Source organism: Trachurus trachurus (assembly GCF_905171665.1).
Source record: "Trachurus trachurus genome assembly, chromosome: 14".
Lineage (NCBI taxonomy): Eukaryota > Metazoa > Chordata > Actinopteri > Carangiformes > Carangidae > Trachurus > Trachurus trachurus.
The window spans coordinates 5180655-5197333 of NC_139903.1; the positions used below are offsets into that span (position 1 = coordinate 5180655).

At 41.9% G+C, this 16679-nt stretch overlaps 1 protein-coding gene across 1 annotated transcript; it reads left to right on the top strand.

The window, feature by feature from the left end:
- The first annotated feature begins 2507 nt into the window (after positions 1-2507).
- Positions 2508-15934, top strand: ppp2cab (protein phosphatase 2 catalytic subunit alpha b). Its single transcript, XM_083987232.1, has 7 exons — positions 2508-2827; positions 11010-11219; positions 12899-13072; positions 13188-13277; positions 13416-13577; positions 14302-14420; positions 15111-15934. The coding sequence occupies exons 1-7, from the start codon at positions 2726-2728 to the stop codon at positions 15181-15183; spliced, it is 930 nt and encodes a 309-aa protein (XP_083843358.1). The 5' UTR covers positions 2508-2725; the 3' UTR covers positions 15184-15934.
- The last annotated feature ends 745 nt before the right edge of the window (positions 15935-16679 follow it).

The following is a 16679-nucleotide window of genomic DNA, read 5'->3' on the forward strand; positions in this document are numbered from 1 at the left end:
TCCTAATAATACAGTAATAATTATAAGGGTGGGTCACACAGTATGCTGAGCTAAGGTACAAAATATTTTCCTCAGAGAGAACAGACTGTACCTGTGATACTCCCTCTGCAGCTTCAGACATGTGTATCCTGTTGGCATCACAGAGTCCAGACAAAGGGAAATTATTGTCGATGCATCTATTTCCCCTGGAGGAGGCTGATGAAAAAAATAAAGGAACTTTGAAACACCGAATCACAATCTGAGGCTGGAGGGAATCTCCAGTGGAAAGATTCAGACAAAGTGCTGACAAAAAGGTTTTTTTTTTTTAATGTTTTTTTTTCAAAGCTCTGTTTAATATCTGATAACACTGCTGCATGAGTTTTACTGAGATTTTAAAGAGGTGTGTTTCTTGTTTAACAAGCGAGGCCTGCCTGAGTTTACATCATGTGATAGCAATATATCAGCTTTTATTACAAGAGAATAAAGAATGAAACTGACAGTGTGTGTGTGTCTGTCTGTCTATATAGTCCCAGTCAGTTGCTGTCAGTCTGATGATCCCTATTGAAAAGGGACAATCACATTTCATTTTTACTTTAAAAAAAATCATTTTCCACAAACGGTTTTTGAGCCATGTATTTTGGGTGCAAGTGAATATTAACAGGGGAGTGTATTTGGGGTCTGAAGGAACTTGTCACCCAGAACAATGATAAGGACTACATATTATGGGCTTTGAACATGGCTCTATGTGGGATCATTATTTTGTGTGGGCTGAAGCTACAGGCTTCAAAACAAAAATACTACACAAGAGCTGCTAATCTCTATTTATTGAATATCCTATAAACTGCGCGTACATGGCTAAAATAATGTGGACTATCGGGTATCACGGGTTTGTTTACCTATTGTGGGCTTGGCTACATAAAACAGTGACATCATGGCCAAACCATAAAATTCACAACATGCTTACAGGGAGCGGTGATGTTATTCTCTCTGGTGTGTGTTAGTAACTTCTCTGTTAAACTGTGGGCCAATCATACTGCAGAGGAAGCAGCGCGCTCAGCCAATCGCAGAGCTGCCGTTATTGCTCTCCGGTGGCTATTTGTGCCGAGCGGCGCTGAGCTGGTGCGTCAAGCTGGACACAATCAGCCAGAGCGACCGGATGTGAGGGCAGTCACACTGAGAAAAAGTTTTAAACAAGGTCTTTTAGCAAGTAGTTATTGTTATTTCATATCCCAGTCCGAACTGTCAGATATATGGAAAATTATTTTTCTTTTTAGAGGAAAAACTCTGCCAATTTCCTCTAAAAACCATTACACTTTGCACTTTGCATTCAAAAAACACATTGACACATCTTTAAGTTAAAAGGAAAGGGTTAAAATAACCACAAAGAAACAACAAAGAAAGAAACAGGCAAATACATTACTCAGACCCACTGTGACAAACACTGTACTAAGCCTGCTATCATAATAATAACAATTAGTAATAGGCTAATGAAAACAACAACAAATACTACTACTAGGCCTACTACTAATGATATGGGCCTATCAGTGGTGAAACAAATGTATTTTATTCTTAAATAGACAGGTGTTACTCGATCGTGCATGTGCAGTTCTTAGTTCCCCCGAAGATTTTGTGTAGATTATGACATTTTCAAAAAATGAACCCCTCTCAGGGCTCCAGACCGACATTTATTACTAGAAGCAGACTTAAGGAGAGCAAGCAGAAAATGTAGGGGTGCACACTGTTGACTTGCAAAGCAAATATTTACATTTCCTTTTTATTCATGATCCTCACACACATTGGCCTGACACCTGAATTAAAAGGAAATGTTAATATTTGCTTTGCAAGTCGACTTCTGGGGTGTGCTCCTAGTAAACAACAGTTAGTCTCGTGGCCTGTCCTAAAGTTGTCCCTACATAATGAGAGGCGAGCAGAGTGATGAACAGCTGTACAACCGAGATAAAGGTGCTTTATCACATATTCACGTGAATATTACGTATGATTACTCTGCATTTTCCAAGAGAGTTGCAGCTCAACCACTGACCTCATGCATTTGTTTTATCCTAACAAATAAAACAAATAAAACCTGTAATGACAGATCTCAGATTCTTTGAGTCGCCCCTTGCACATTTCATCAGTGTTTTGAAAAAAAGAAGCAAATTTACTGGCTACACATAACATGCAGAAGAAGATGAAAAAACTTGCACTGTCAAATATTGGGAGCAAAATGTCTGGAGCCCCGCCTCTGACTGAAAATTTAAGGGAAAAAATGAATTAATATTTAATTTCAAGAAGGATATAACTATTGTAATATCTTATACGCCTTTGAACATGCATTACCGTATTGGACTGAACAGTCGTGCTTTTATTTAGAAGGTAAGAACCGGAAGTGCAAGGCTTCCTGTCGAGCCGGCTCGAGCTCGACACCACGCGCTCGTTTTCCAGGGTGGATCCATCACAAACTGACGTGACGTCACTCCCCCCTCTTCCCTCCCTCTCCTCGGATTCAATTCAGTCAAATCATAGCGACCTGGCAGCCCGAGGTCCATGCGTCTTCTAACCATCAGAGAGCAACCAGCACCTTCTGCGGCCGCAGCGTGAGAGCTGAGCTCTGGAACTGACCCGACCGCCCCGAGCCGAGGGAGTCGACAACCAACGAACCAACGAAAAACAAAACTAACTAACTAACTAAAAATAACCAAAGAAACAAAACTGCGGACAAAACCCCGAAGAAAAACACACAACAGACATGGACGAAAAGGCGTTTACGAAAGAACTTGATCTGTGGATCGAGCAGCTCAACGAGTGCAAACAACTGTCGGAGGGACAAGTGAAGTCACTATGTGAAAAGGTAAGACATTAAAAAGCCCCAAAAAATGAACCTGAGTAACTGTCACCAACGTCTTCTCCTTCTCCCTCCTCCTCCTTCTTACCGCCGCCTTCCAGACATTCTTCAAAATGGCGCCTAATGTGAAGCCACATTTCACTGCGCTGTGCGTTTATTTGACAATCATAACGAACGCTTAGCTTTAGCACATGTGGACTGTTTGTCTGTTAAATGTGTCTGTATGTTTTTAATTAAAACCACTCACTCGTTGTCGGTTAGTGAGGGGTCTCCAGGCAGTTAGCCCAGACAGGGTCAGCCTCAGCCGGACATACTGTGAATTCAAGTCACATACCTCATTTACTGCCACTGTCACTGTGACCTGTAGCATCTCTTTTAGCCTCGTGTAGCTGTTAAACTCCACTTAGCATTGTGTAGTCACTGACTGCTCATTTATCACTGTACGTTTCATCCCATGATGTCTGTATGCAAACAGATATGTGGTTAAAAGGGGCGATACACTGGTGAAATGTGAAGGGGCGACTCAAAGAATCTGGTATTTGTCATTACAGGTGGCAGGCCAATGTGTGTGAGGATCATGAATTAAAAGGAAATGTTAATATTTGCTTTGCAAGTCGACTTCTGGGGTGTGCTCCTAGTAAACAACAGTTAGTCTCGTGGCCTGTCCTAAAGTTATATGTCCCTATATAATGAGAGGCGATTTAAAACCGCAGAGTGATGAACAGCTGTACAACTGAGATAAAGGTGCTTTATCACATATTCACGTGAATATTACGTATGATTACTCTGCATTTTCCAAGAGAGTTGCAGCTCAACCACTGACCTCTGTTCCTCATCTAGCTTCTCATTTACCTCCAAAGGCATTTAAACAGTGAGGTCAGCTTGTTTACTAGGCCATAATTTAGTCAATTTTCAAACTTTTACATGACTTAATGGTCCAAAGATGAGATGAGATGAGATCACATGAGTGGCAAACATTACCTGCGACCCCCTAATAAACCTCTGCTCTGGTTTCTGGTTTTACTCACTTAATGCTGCTTTTGTAACGGATGGACTTTACTTCTGGTTCCTGTGTGGTCACATAGTTGTTGTCAACACATCATGGTGGATGGGATGGTTGAACTTTTATTTAGTTTAACTTTTCTAGTTATTCAAGACTAGGCCTATATAAACTACACAGTGAATACAAGATGATTCTTATATTATCAGTCAACCATGATATTTCTGCTCTGCTCCTCCTCCGGCTGGTATGTGGCCAGCTGACTCTGCAGACTTCTCTGGTCTGAGCTGGAGCTTAATGCCAGTCATTCCTGAATATCCTCTCTGCTCAGACCACCCGCTGACACCCCCAGCTCTAGATACATGGGCTTAAAGGAAGATTTCAGATCTTTCTTTTCCCTGGATCTTTATGTAATTCTTTATTTTTTGTAGCAAATCATTAAAACCTAGGCTATATGTTTCTGTTTTGCAGCTTTATGTAATGGTCACCGGTGCTGCTAATGATGAATTTGTTTCCTGTTTTCTGTCAGCTCAGATTTGCAGTTAATTAAACCCCTGATAACAGATACTTTATTTGGACAGATGTTTTCAGCTGTAATGGTTTATCATTCTATAGTGCAGCAGCAGCTACAGTATATTCCCTCCCAGCTCTTAGAAGGACACAAAAACTAGACACGCTACCATGTTTGGACTGAGCGCTGTTCACTGAAGGTTAAGGGCACGCTATTCTCAAGTGGCTCGTTAATCCCTGTTTTCTCTCTTCCCTTCAGCTTTGCTACATCCAGTTTCCCACTAGTTTTTAAAATGCATTATTCAACAATATTTCTCGCCATGGGTTGAAACCCCAAACTAGGCCAGGGTGAGGGTGAGGCTGAAGTTTGAGGGTGGTGGTCCATGCTGTGGCTGCCCTGTGTGTGCCCAAGAAGTTAAACTAGTGAAGCCTGTGGGCAGCCCTTCGTTTGGCCACACACACATCTGTCTTTGTGAGCAGTTATTAGATATAAATACGATGGGGGAAAAAAAAAAAAAGAAACACAGTGAGTCAACAAGCTACACAAGTTATATAGTGTTTTTCTTTCCTCTGGCTCTCCACTGTTCCCTCTTAAATGCAGCTGCGATGCCATAAAAGTAGTCGAGAGGAAGAAGGAAAGCTGCAACAACACAGCTTCCTCACCCTGAGGCTGGATCATTGTCACAGCTGATATGAACCCAGCTACTGTCTACCTGCGTTCATCTGTCCGCCCCCCCTCTGTGAATTCCTTTAATATCTTGAGCAGAGTGTACCTACACAACATCCTCCCTCCCCTGGTGTAAAAATAGCAGGGGTTATGATTGATTGTGCGTTGCATCACTAAACACCATCAAAGCTTTTTTGTTGCTAAGGGGGATCAGAGTGTGTGACTCAGGATAACACTGTTCATTGTGACTCAGAGAACGGCTGGCTCTGTTTTTGGGATGTATGGGGGTGTGGAGGAATGAGATGTGCTTGCTTTTCCTTTTTTTTTTTTTTTTTTTTCTTCTCTCGACTCCTTCTTTCCAGCCGTCTCCAGAAAAAGGCAGAACGTACCAGAGTTCCTGTCTGAGGTCCAGAGAACAGCAGCAGCAGCAGCAGCAGCAGTAGCAGAGACGACGGAAAACCTATAAGCTTTGTCCCCGTTAATCAGAATCGGTGCAGAATATTTTCCAGTTTCAGCATTGCAGTGTCTCTCTCCCTCTCCCTCAAGGCTCTAGATGTGTTTTGCAAATATATTGCTCACGTACAGAGTCGTGTCTGACGACGTCATCCGTTTGATCGGGTGATAGTGTTTGATCTGGTGGACAGGTTTAAATTAGGCGACTGCAGACGATGCTCTGTTCGCTGGAAATGGGTTTTATGTCCTCGCCAATTACAGAGAGTAAATTTAATCAGATGTAAGAAAAAAACATTGGCTTCACACAGACTTATCCTCTCTCTTATGCAAAAAATCAACCTTCTGAGAGTTGCATAACCCTTCAGACGTTGTTTCCTTCTTTTCAGGGTCAAACCCTTGTTGTTTATGTCTTTGTTCATTTGATACTTTGCCTCACGAGGCGCCGTTTACTAGTAACCACTCAGGCTGGATCCAATTCATTTGTCTCGTCTTGTGTTAGGTAAATCATCTTCAAGTGGGGGACACAGAGTTCTGTACACAGAGGACAGTCGGATATATAAATACACAGAGACATTATACAAAAGGCAGAAATGTCACAGTCATGAATAGAAAATAGAAAATCCTGATTTCACACAACATAAATATCATATGTCATCATCTGATGTGTGTCAGCGTGATGTAATCCTTAGGTCATGTGGTGGTGATAGTTGGCCGACTTGGAAAAGTGAAGTGTTGTTTGACCGTTTGTCTGTGTTGAAACCAGTTTGATGCAGCTTCTCTGGGCTGAAAATGTAAAGGAGAAAAAAAAAAGGTTTGTTTTTTTACTGATGTCACTATTTTACTTTAGTGAGCAACAATTAGTATGCAGCAGCAGCAGCAGCAGCAGCAGCAGCAGCAGCAGAGTGATCCTCATCAACAACTCAGGCAAAATGTCTGACGCTGATTAAAATGTCGTTGTTGTTGACAAAACTCGCAGTAGAAAAGCTGACAAACACCGACACTGTTGTGGTGCTGATGTTACACACTGATTACAGCGCCGCCGTCGGGGGAAGACGCTTAACCTGAACGTATTGAGTGAGGTCATCGCTTGTGGTCGTAGTTTTGCCCAGTTGTTAAGCTTTATTTGACCTAAGTTGTCTACACCAGAACCTTTGGCTGTGTTATCTCACTTTAATGGGATTATATTGCGGCAGCCGGTGGCGGTGGGGTGGGGCGGGGGTGGGGGGGGATGCTGACTTCACTTCTCAGCACTCGACTAAGCAGTTTGTTGACTGTGTGGCGTCTAATGTCTCGGCCGGCGGCGGCTGTAATCTGGGCCGAGGGTTCCTCCCTGCAGCCGCTCCGAGGTCTCTTCTGCTACACAGCACTGAGGGCGAGGCGCTTACGTCACATCTACACTCATCTTTTTAATTCGCCGCTGCTGGACCGCTATCAAAGGCATCAGATGTGACATGCTGCCTCATGAATAAATGGCTCTTTCACATACTTGAGCTATGAGGTAATCACTAAATCTAAAGCTTGGATAGTGAGGTAAAAAGACATCACATTACATCAGTTGTAATAATTCATATCATAGATCTTAATTCAGTTTTATGTTTTATGGAAAATGGATTAAATCGCTGTATTTTTTACAAGAATGTGTAACAGTATGAATAAGTTTATTTATGCACTGCAGGGTTTTCATTAAAGATGAGCTGGAAAACTGGATGGAAATGAAAATCAATAGTCACTCAGTCATTTATAAGACCAAGTTGCCAGTGTGCTTGCCTCATGCAAAGTGCATATTAAGCAAGTTATAATCATTTGAGCCAATTTAGGACACAGAGGTGATGTCTAATGTGTCACTGAATATATTACTCACACAGTCGGTGTAGGGTTACAGAGCTGCAGGCCGGATACTGTGTCATGCACTGGCAAAGGGACTTTTAGAGGATGTTCAAAATGAATTAGCAGCAGTGGAGGAGGTGGCACTTGAAGTTTATTGTCTTTGATTGGGCTGCTGTACTTCTGTTTAAATCCAGCGCCTGTTATATTTATATATATTTTTTCCCCCTTTATCTGTTTTTCAAATGGATATGGATCACAGAAGTTTCTTTATATTTGACCTAAAGCAATATAGATTTGTTTGAAATGGGGCGAAGTGGATAGTTCATGGGTGATGAATGCATTCTTTTAGAGCTGCAATAATTAATCGTTATTTCATAAGAATCGATTATTTAATTCATAGTCAACTATTTTGATAATCCAATAATCGGTTTGAGTAGGGTTTTTTTTTTTAAAGAAAAAAAGTCCAAATTCTCTGATTTCAGCTTCTTAAAGGGACAACGAGGAGTTTCTATTCGGTTATAAAAAAGTCTCACGTTAATGTGGATGAATCTCCGCTACCCACACTTGTTAATGGGCCCATTTTCGATAAATATATCGTTCTGTCTCTATCGTTATTTTGTTATTATTAGTGGTGGCGGAGATGCTGGTCGAGCCGACCAGCGTTTTTTACTTTCGGTTTCGCAACGAGTCATGAGAAAAACGCAGCTGAATCGCCGTTTATGGTCGGAACTACGACGGTATGTGATCCTCTTTGAACCTCTGACTTTAATTCTTGATGAATGAAAACATGAGTCCGTCTTGCGCCGGTCAAAAGAATTTTACGGTGCACGCGGAGGCTCATAAATGTAGTGTGAAAACGCTTCGCTTTTCCAAAACTCCTCGTTGTCCCTTTAAATGTGAATATTTCTGGTTTCTTTGTTCCTTCATGACAATAAACTGAGTTTCTCTTTGGTTTGTGGACAAAACAAGACATTTGAGGACGTCGCCTTGTGGTTTGGGAAACACTGATTGACATTTGTCAACATTTTATTGACCAAACAACTAATCGATTAATTGATAATGAAAGTACCGGTAATCGTTAGTTGCAGCCCAACAAGTTCAACAAGTTATATTTAATGACGTCAGTTCAAAGTGTCCAACAGTGAGCAGGAAGGAGCGACCTCAGACAGACTGACCTGGCCCACTTCATGTGGATTTTGCCTGACTGCCTGTGTTTGTTCATTTCCTCTCATCTCACTCAAAGTAATGAGGAGGGGATGAAATGAAAAGAGGGATGGGGGGTGGTGGTGCGGGGGGTTAGAAAAATATATTTCCGTTCCACTCTTAACGCAGGCATGTAGAATATTCTCCCTGGATTAGCGGCTCGATTGCTTTAGAGTTTGTCGCCCTGGTCAATCTGTCATCTGGAGCGTTTGAGCGGCCTCCTGCCACATGGTGGTGTGGGCACGTGGAGGGTGTGTAGCCTACGTATGTGTGTGTACGTGTGCGTGTGTAATATAGGTCAGCGTTGTGCAGCCGCTGCAGCCCTGTCCAGGTCACTGTGGGTCTGTCTCTCTCTCTCTCTCTCTCTGTCCCATCTGCTGCAGGCGTGCGAGCACTCGGTCAATGTCAACGCTCTGTCCCTCTTCACCCGGTGGCACGTTTGTTTTGTTGTGTTGTTTTTTTTTCCAAATGGGTCAATGTTGTGAAAACGTTGAGATGGACGGTGGCGTTCAACGAGTCCGTTCTGTTGATAACAATTATATGAAGCACACTGAGTGAACACAACAACCTCCCTACTCTCTCTGGCTCCGGCCTATTGTGGATGGACAGTGACCTTTTCTCTAGAATCAGTACAAACAGCTGGTGTGGTCGCCCCCCCCCCCCCCCAGCTCAGGAAGTCGCTGATATCTGGTGGTGGTCATTCACCTCGGAGCTTTGTTTCGCTCCCAAGCTTCTTAAAAGAGCTCATCCAGCTGACCGACCCCCCCCCCCCCCCCCCTCTCGGTCCGGTCAGACCAGCCTGCCAAGATGCACTGATTCCAGGAATAGGCCTTGTTGTGGGTCTCCAGATTTAGTATAAGTACTTTTTAAAGGTTTCCCCTATTTTTAACTTTGGCTGCACAATCATGAGTCAGCAGCTTATTGAAAATGATTAAGATAACACTTGCTTTTCTTTTTAAATGCAAGAGAAATCAACCCTCTTCACCTTTTGAATCGTAAACCAGGGTTCCCACCACACGTCCTGGAAAACCTGGAAAATGGCTGACTAATTTTCCAGTCATGGAAAATAAGAAGAAAAAACAGTCAAATGTCCTGGAAAAGCTGGAGTGGATTATTTATCACATGGTGACATCAGCTACCAGAGCTCTGCACTAAGGATTTCTTTTCCAAAGAAGCGATAAAACTAGCGACAGTGAGTTGGTAGTGTTGCCAGCATGAGGGTGCACATCTTTAAATCAGAGTTGTGGGGGTGAGAGAGGAATAAAAATAGACACAATCATGTACAAAATAAGGCACAACTGTCGGAAAGAACGCTTCTCTAAAGCATGACGGGGACGGGGGATGTATTAGCGTAATAACAGGTCTGTCAGGACTCAGGCTGTAGCGAATTTAAAAATGAGAAAGCTGTCGTTTGCTCCTCAACTTATTTCCCACACCGTCTCTCCTGTCGTCTCATCGTGGGTGTGTGGAGTGTGGATGGATGGTCGGCTGAGTAACACCACGTCAACGCTCTGTGCTCTGTGACGATGCCGTGTGGCTGCATGTGGGCCACACATCCTGGCATTTTTCTGATAAGAGCGTTGGAACAGGAACCAACTCCCTCCCACTGAGCCCAGAGCTGCCTGTTTGAAACGATGAGAATCTGTCACTGCTCACACACAGGTGGCCCTTTTTTTTTTTAACAAAGCCAAATGACGCCATGTGGCCTATTTTTATCCTGATCAGCTGACCTGCAGAAGAAAATCCTCTCCATATTTTCAGCGCCCCATCAGTGTTGTGACTATCTCTCGATTGCAATTGAATCAGCTGACAGCAGTTACCAAGTGTTTCCTCTAAAACAAACAAAAACACTACCTCTGCTGCAGGCCAAGCACTGAGTCATACTCTTCTTTTTAGTTCAAATTGACTTTTTTTTTTTCGAGCAGGGCCCGACTCTCCCAGCTGTAGCTCACTCCTCGGGAAGAAATAAACCAAGCGTTTCATCCAGAAACACCAGCGCCTGTTCACCACCGCTCTCCACTCTTCGGCTTTAGGAGCATCACGCTGATTGATTTTCAGATGTTGCAGTGCAACCAGATCTTTCCTTCCAAGTGCTGCAGAGCAGGCCCACAGGAAACTAGACACACACAGACAGACAGGGGCTTATTTACTTGGAGAGATTATGGTGGTGATGTGGGGGGGGGGGGGGGGGGTGGGGTTGTGTTGTAATCACTGCGCAGCATCTTAATGTAGACCCCTCTGCAGGCTGATGTGGAAATTGTGCGAAGAGGCGAAGAGACAGGAAATTGTCTGTTCCCTGAAATAAAGATGGAGAACAAAGAGCGAGATAGAAAATTACAGTGTATGGAGCATGTGATTACGATGCAGGGTCACACGGACGCTGCTGCATCTGAATGAGCACAATGCAGTGAAGTAGCACACGTTACATAAAGTAGGGGAAAATGTTATAAAAGTAAAAATGGCAGTGACTACTTCATATCTTCTATTTTTTTTTTCAACTAATGGTGTGTTTTGTTTTGTTTCTTCAGGCAAAAGAGATCCTCACCAAGGAGTCAAACGTCCAGGAGGTGAGATGTCCGGTGACGGTGTGCGGCGACGTCCACGGCCAGTTCCACGACCTCATGGAGCTGTTCAAAATCGGAGGGAAATCTCCAGACACAAACTATTTGTTCATGGGCGACTACGTGGACAGAGGGTACTACTCCGTAGAAACCGTCACTTTACTAGTAGCACTTAAGGTGAGTGACGAATTAAAGATTAAAGATTAGTCTTGCTCTAGAATAAGGATGTCACGATTACAGATTTTCTTGGTATGATTATTGTCAGAGAAATTATCCCAATTATGATGATTATTATATTAAATAATTTACAACACTGTGAATGTGTAAAATCAAATATATCAATTACGAATTATATAAACAAAATATTTAAAGTTTCTATTTATACCGGACCAATTATTAACCCTTCAGAGGAATTGTTTGAAGTATTCAAAAGGTTTTTTTTCTTTCAAATGACACACTAACATTTTAAATTCCTACCAATTCAGAGTTACGTTAGGTAAATTGACTTTAATGTAATAAATACACAGTAACTGGGTTAAATTACCTTTACTTTGGCATACAAAGCCGGGTGGGGGTCATGCAGGTGGTGATACATATCAGACGTATTTCCTCCTTGTTTAACAGGCTGATGAGCCGTCCTCTACTTAATACGTTTGTTTGGAGGGAATCGACTTCCTCTGCCAAACTTTACCACTCGCACACGTCTCTGTCTGCAACTCGCACAGAACGAAAACAAAGTTACACACGCGGTTGTTGTGTAACTTTGTTTTCGTTCCTTTCGCGTTGTGTTAATCTGCCGACATGGTTCCAACATTATCTTTGTTGTCAAGTGACCATGGATGCAAACAGCGCGCTGAAAAGCGAAACTCGCTTTTTTCATGACCAATTAGGTGACTTGTGTGAATCGTTCAGATCCGAAGAGTTTTTGTTTTTTTTGGGGGGGGGGGGGGGGGGGGGGGGGGGGGGGGGGGGGGGGGGGGGTCTCAGCGTCTCAGCGTCTCAGCTGGGGTCAGTAAAATGTTTTTCTAACAGGCTGACAGTGACAATCACGTGAAACTGAGGCGAACTCATTCATGGTTGTCTCTGATTATACTGATAACAGTGCACTTGAACTCCCCCCCCACCCCCCCCCCCCCGTGCATGTGGAGCTGTGCGCCGCGGACATGCACGGTTCCCTACGTTGTTGTGTCAGGCAGATGTTTCCACGGAGCTCTGCCCCGTTTCAGAGGTGAAGGAAGCCTTAAAGACGTCACCTCCGCGATGTAGAATGTGTTCAATTAAAGTGAAACTAACACATTATATAGGCCTATATGTCCATTACACACTGAATGGGATGTTAAATCCCATGTCTTTATTTCTTCAGTTTATTTTAATAGTAATAATTATGACTAACATTCAGTGAAGACCTAAAAATCACTATCTCCAAAATGGAAATATTTTTTTTATTTATTATTTATTACCTAAGCATTTATTAGGTTTTTTATTTTTATTTTAAGCATTTTTAATATAGAAATGTTGGCCTTCTGAAAACTATGTCCATCTATATGTACTTGGTTGGGGTTGAACTACTGGAAATAGACTTTCCGTGATATTGTAATGTACTTATTTGTTAATGGTGAGCACCCCCCCCCCCGGAAATTCCTCTCTTTTTTGGTCCTGACCCGTTTGCATCCCTGAGTGACGTATTTAGGAACCTTTACGATTAAAAAAAAATTGTGGTGTTTAATACCGCAGTTAATTATAAAATCAAGTAATCGTGACATCCCTACTCCAGAATCGTAATGTAACAAGTCTCTCCAGGAGGAAAAAACAAAACAAAAACCAACACCCCTCTCTGCTGTGTGCTGGTGTTTCAGGTACGCTTCCGGGAGCGCATCACAATCCTCAGAGGAAACCACGAGAGCAGACAGATCACACAAGTGTACGGCTTCTATGACGAGTGCCTAAGGAAATATGGTAACGCCAATGTTTGGAAGTACTTCACAGACCTGTTCGATTACCTCCCCCTCACTGCCTTGGTAGACTCTCAGGTGAGGAGACATGTGGGCTGGTTCCACTCTTATAAAGATAGATTCACTCTTGTGCAGGGACTGAACAGTGACTTAACTGGTTTTTAAAACGTTCTTCTTTTTCTTCTCCCTCCAGATTTTCTGCCTTCATGGCGGCCTGTCACCGTCCATAGATACATTGGATCACATTAGAGCACTGGACCGTTTACAGGAAGTGCCACACGAGGTAAAGATAATACTTAGATATGTCTGCTATTATCAAAGCAGAAGGATTTGAAGATAACTGTCATCACTTGATTATAACCAGTTCATTAAAAGCACCTCTTCCTGTGTCTTCTTCCTCTCTGCCTCCTCTTCCTCTCAGGGTCCCATGTGCGACCTGCTGTGGTCAGACCCAGACGACCGCGGCGGCTGGGGCATCTCTCCTCGAGGAGCCGGCTACACGTTCGGTCAGGACATCTCGGAGACGTTCAACCACGCCAACCGCCTCACACTGGTGTCCCGTGCCCACCAGCTGGTTATGGAGGTGCGTTTAATCTTGTTGTCAGTCCAGTTGCACTGAGTCTGGGATAGGAAACTAGGTTTATGGGTGACCCTTTAATTAACAGGTTGTTAATTACATGATAATGTCAAGAAATAGCAGAGAAATATCAAATTAATTGCGTAGAAATGTCAAGAAATAGCCTAGAAATAACAGTCAATTTCATAGTAATGTCATGTTTTTCACAAAAGCAAAAGATTACACATGCTTTTCATGATTAGATTTTTTTGGGAAAGGCCCGAATTTTTCTCCACCAAGTCCTCGGTCCAATTGACCATTATTTCTGGGCTATTTCTACGCAATCAATCGTTGTTCCTTGGCTTTATTTCTCGACATTACTATGAAATTTAGCGTTGCTTCTAGGCTATTTCTAGACATTATGACGTACTTAACGGCCTGCATTGTAATTTAAAGGGTTACCAATCTATGTCAACTGGCCACAGTGGCTGATTGATTAGAAAAGTCACCGTGGTTGTTTATTATAAACGCCTGCATGACTGTTGGTTATGTGAGCAGGCGGCCGTCACAGTATATAGACTTGGACAACTGCTCCCACTGCTGCAGGAAAACGAAATGACAACAGTTGCACCACCATCTAGCTGTGTCATGCTGAGTTCAAGTGCACTTTAGATTATAGTGCATTACAGTGGCACTTTTTTTCCCCCCTGAATTATACATCTCCAGTGAATAATACATCTGCTCTCCCCAGGGTTACAACTGGTGCCATGAGAGGAACGTGGTGACAATATTCAGTGCTCCCAACTACTGCTATCGCTGTGGCAACCAGGCAGCTATCATGGAATTAGATGACACCCTCAAATACTCATTGTAAGTATGCATTGCCTGCTGTGTAAAGTGTATTATGATTATTTATTGCATGCTCTTAATAGCTAAAAGCTAAAGAATGAGTCTTTTTTTTTCTCATGAAATAAAGCTGCAGCCTTTGCTAAACTCTAATTACTTGCAAAATATATAAATGCCAATATGTATTATACTTAAGATTAGAGCTACAACAATAATTGATTATTAAATTAATCGTCAACTATTTTGATAATCGAATAATCAGTTTTAAGAAAAACCAAACTGAGTCCAAACTGATTTCAGCTTCTTAAATGTGAATATTTCTGGTTCCTTTATTCCTTATCACAATAAACTGAGTTTCTCTTTGGTTTGTGGACAAAACAAGACATTTGAGGACGTCACCTTGTGGTTTGGGAAACACTGATTGATATTATTCAACATTTTTAAACAATTTTTTTTACCAAAAAACGAATCGATTAATCGTTTCTATAACGAAAATAATTGTAAGTTGCAGCCCCACTTGGGATATACAATACAAATTTATTTATAAAGCACATTTAAAAACAACAGCGCTAACCTAAGTGCTGTACAATAACAAAAAAAAAAGTAGTAAGTAAAAATAAGCGTCAAATATACAAAATACAGACGGTTAACACGGATCAAGAACACAAAAATTATGTAAGACTTGAAAATAATTGTTCTATTTTTCCAACCCAGCTTGCAGTTTGACCCAGCGCCTCGCAGAGGGGAGCCGCACGTCACTCGTCGCACCCCAGACTACTTCCTGTAAACTCCGACCCTCGACCCTTGTACAGTCAAGTCCAGTATTGCCATGACGATATATGACCTTCAACCGATAACAGCATGAATGAGGAAAGGGGGGCGGGTGGGAGACTGGGGGGGCTACACAGCAGTGCACATTGTATATCCACACAAAGACCTATTTAAGCATTTTTAAGCAAAAAAACTAATGTGGGTGTGTCTCTGGATGGGCCAAAAGGTGTGTGCCATACTCATTACAATATTCATTGCTGAGGACTTGTATTGAAAATCTCTCCCACTTATGTAAAAACAACAGTGATGTTTAAATTCCTCATCCTGTACCTGTGTAGCCGACCGACGGCACCGAGGTCCAAGACTAAAAAATGTGCTACTTCAGATGCGGCTGTTTGAATCCCACATGCCATGGCTTATTATATATTTAGGAGATCTGAACATGATCTGTTTGCACTTTTGTAAATCTAAAGAAATGTATCATATGTCAAAAGATGAAAAAAGATTTCACACTACAGATGTTTTTTTTTGTTTGTTTTTTTTCTTTTCAATTTTTTTTTTTAAATTACAAATGAAGCCCCATCAGGCGACTTTTACACAAGGTTTCTTCGTCCTGTGTAACTTTTAAGCAAAACCCTTCTTATGCAGTTACCCAGCTTGGTGTATATGATTGACAGATGATGGAGTGTTCATCCACATCAACTCACTGACTCCCTCTGAACAACAGAGTCTGTATTAATCAAAACCATTTGAATAATAAAGACAAAGGTGGCTCCTTGATGTGAATGTGCTGTTTTCTTTTTCACGATACTAGAAAAAACAAATGAGATGTCAACTGTAGTTACATCTCTGTGACCCCCCGCAATTAATTTTGAATTGAACCAACTTGGGGAAATCGTCCAGTTCATGCAACTAACTAGTGAGATGACTAGTGGTCATCTGGCCTGTGGTTTGGCAGCCAGCGCTACATTTAAGGAATTAGTTCAGGGTGTGTTTTGGAAAGATTTGCACACTGATGGCCGCACTCCTCACACAGTGTCACACTCATGGTAAGTGAAATGTATGTTGACTTAGATAGCTGTGATTGTTTCTTTTATTGAGGAAAAGAAAAACCAGGCCTTACATTTAGCAGTAATGTGGAAAAGAAACATATTAAAGCAATTGATTTGTGTGAGCGATTTTTATAAAGAATGAGATGTTTGCTGTTCAAATGGTGACTGAGAAGTTATTTATTTGTATTACGTACAATTATTGTTATTTACAATTATATACAATATGTTTTCACACCTGTTCCCTAAAGTTGTGACCAAGTAACAACACTTCAATACACACTTTAAAAGAGAGCAGAATAAACAATAAATCGTCTAAATTATATTCATAATGATACAAACATCTGGCAGATGATTAATATGATCAATAATCTTTGATAGACATTTTGCAGATGCTGATATTTTCCACATCCATAATTTAATCCACATGTTAAATACAAGTAATGATAAAGTTTCATCGGAC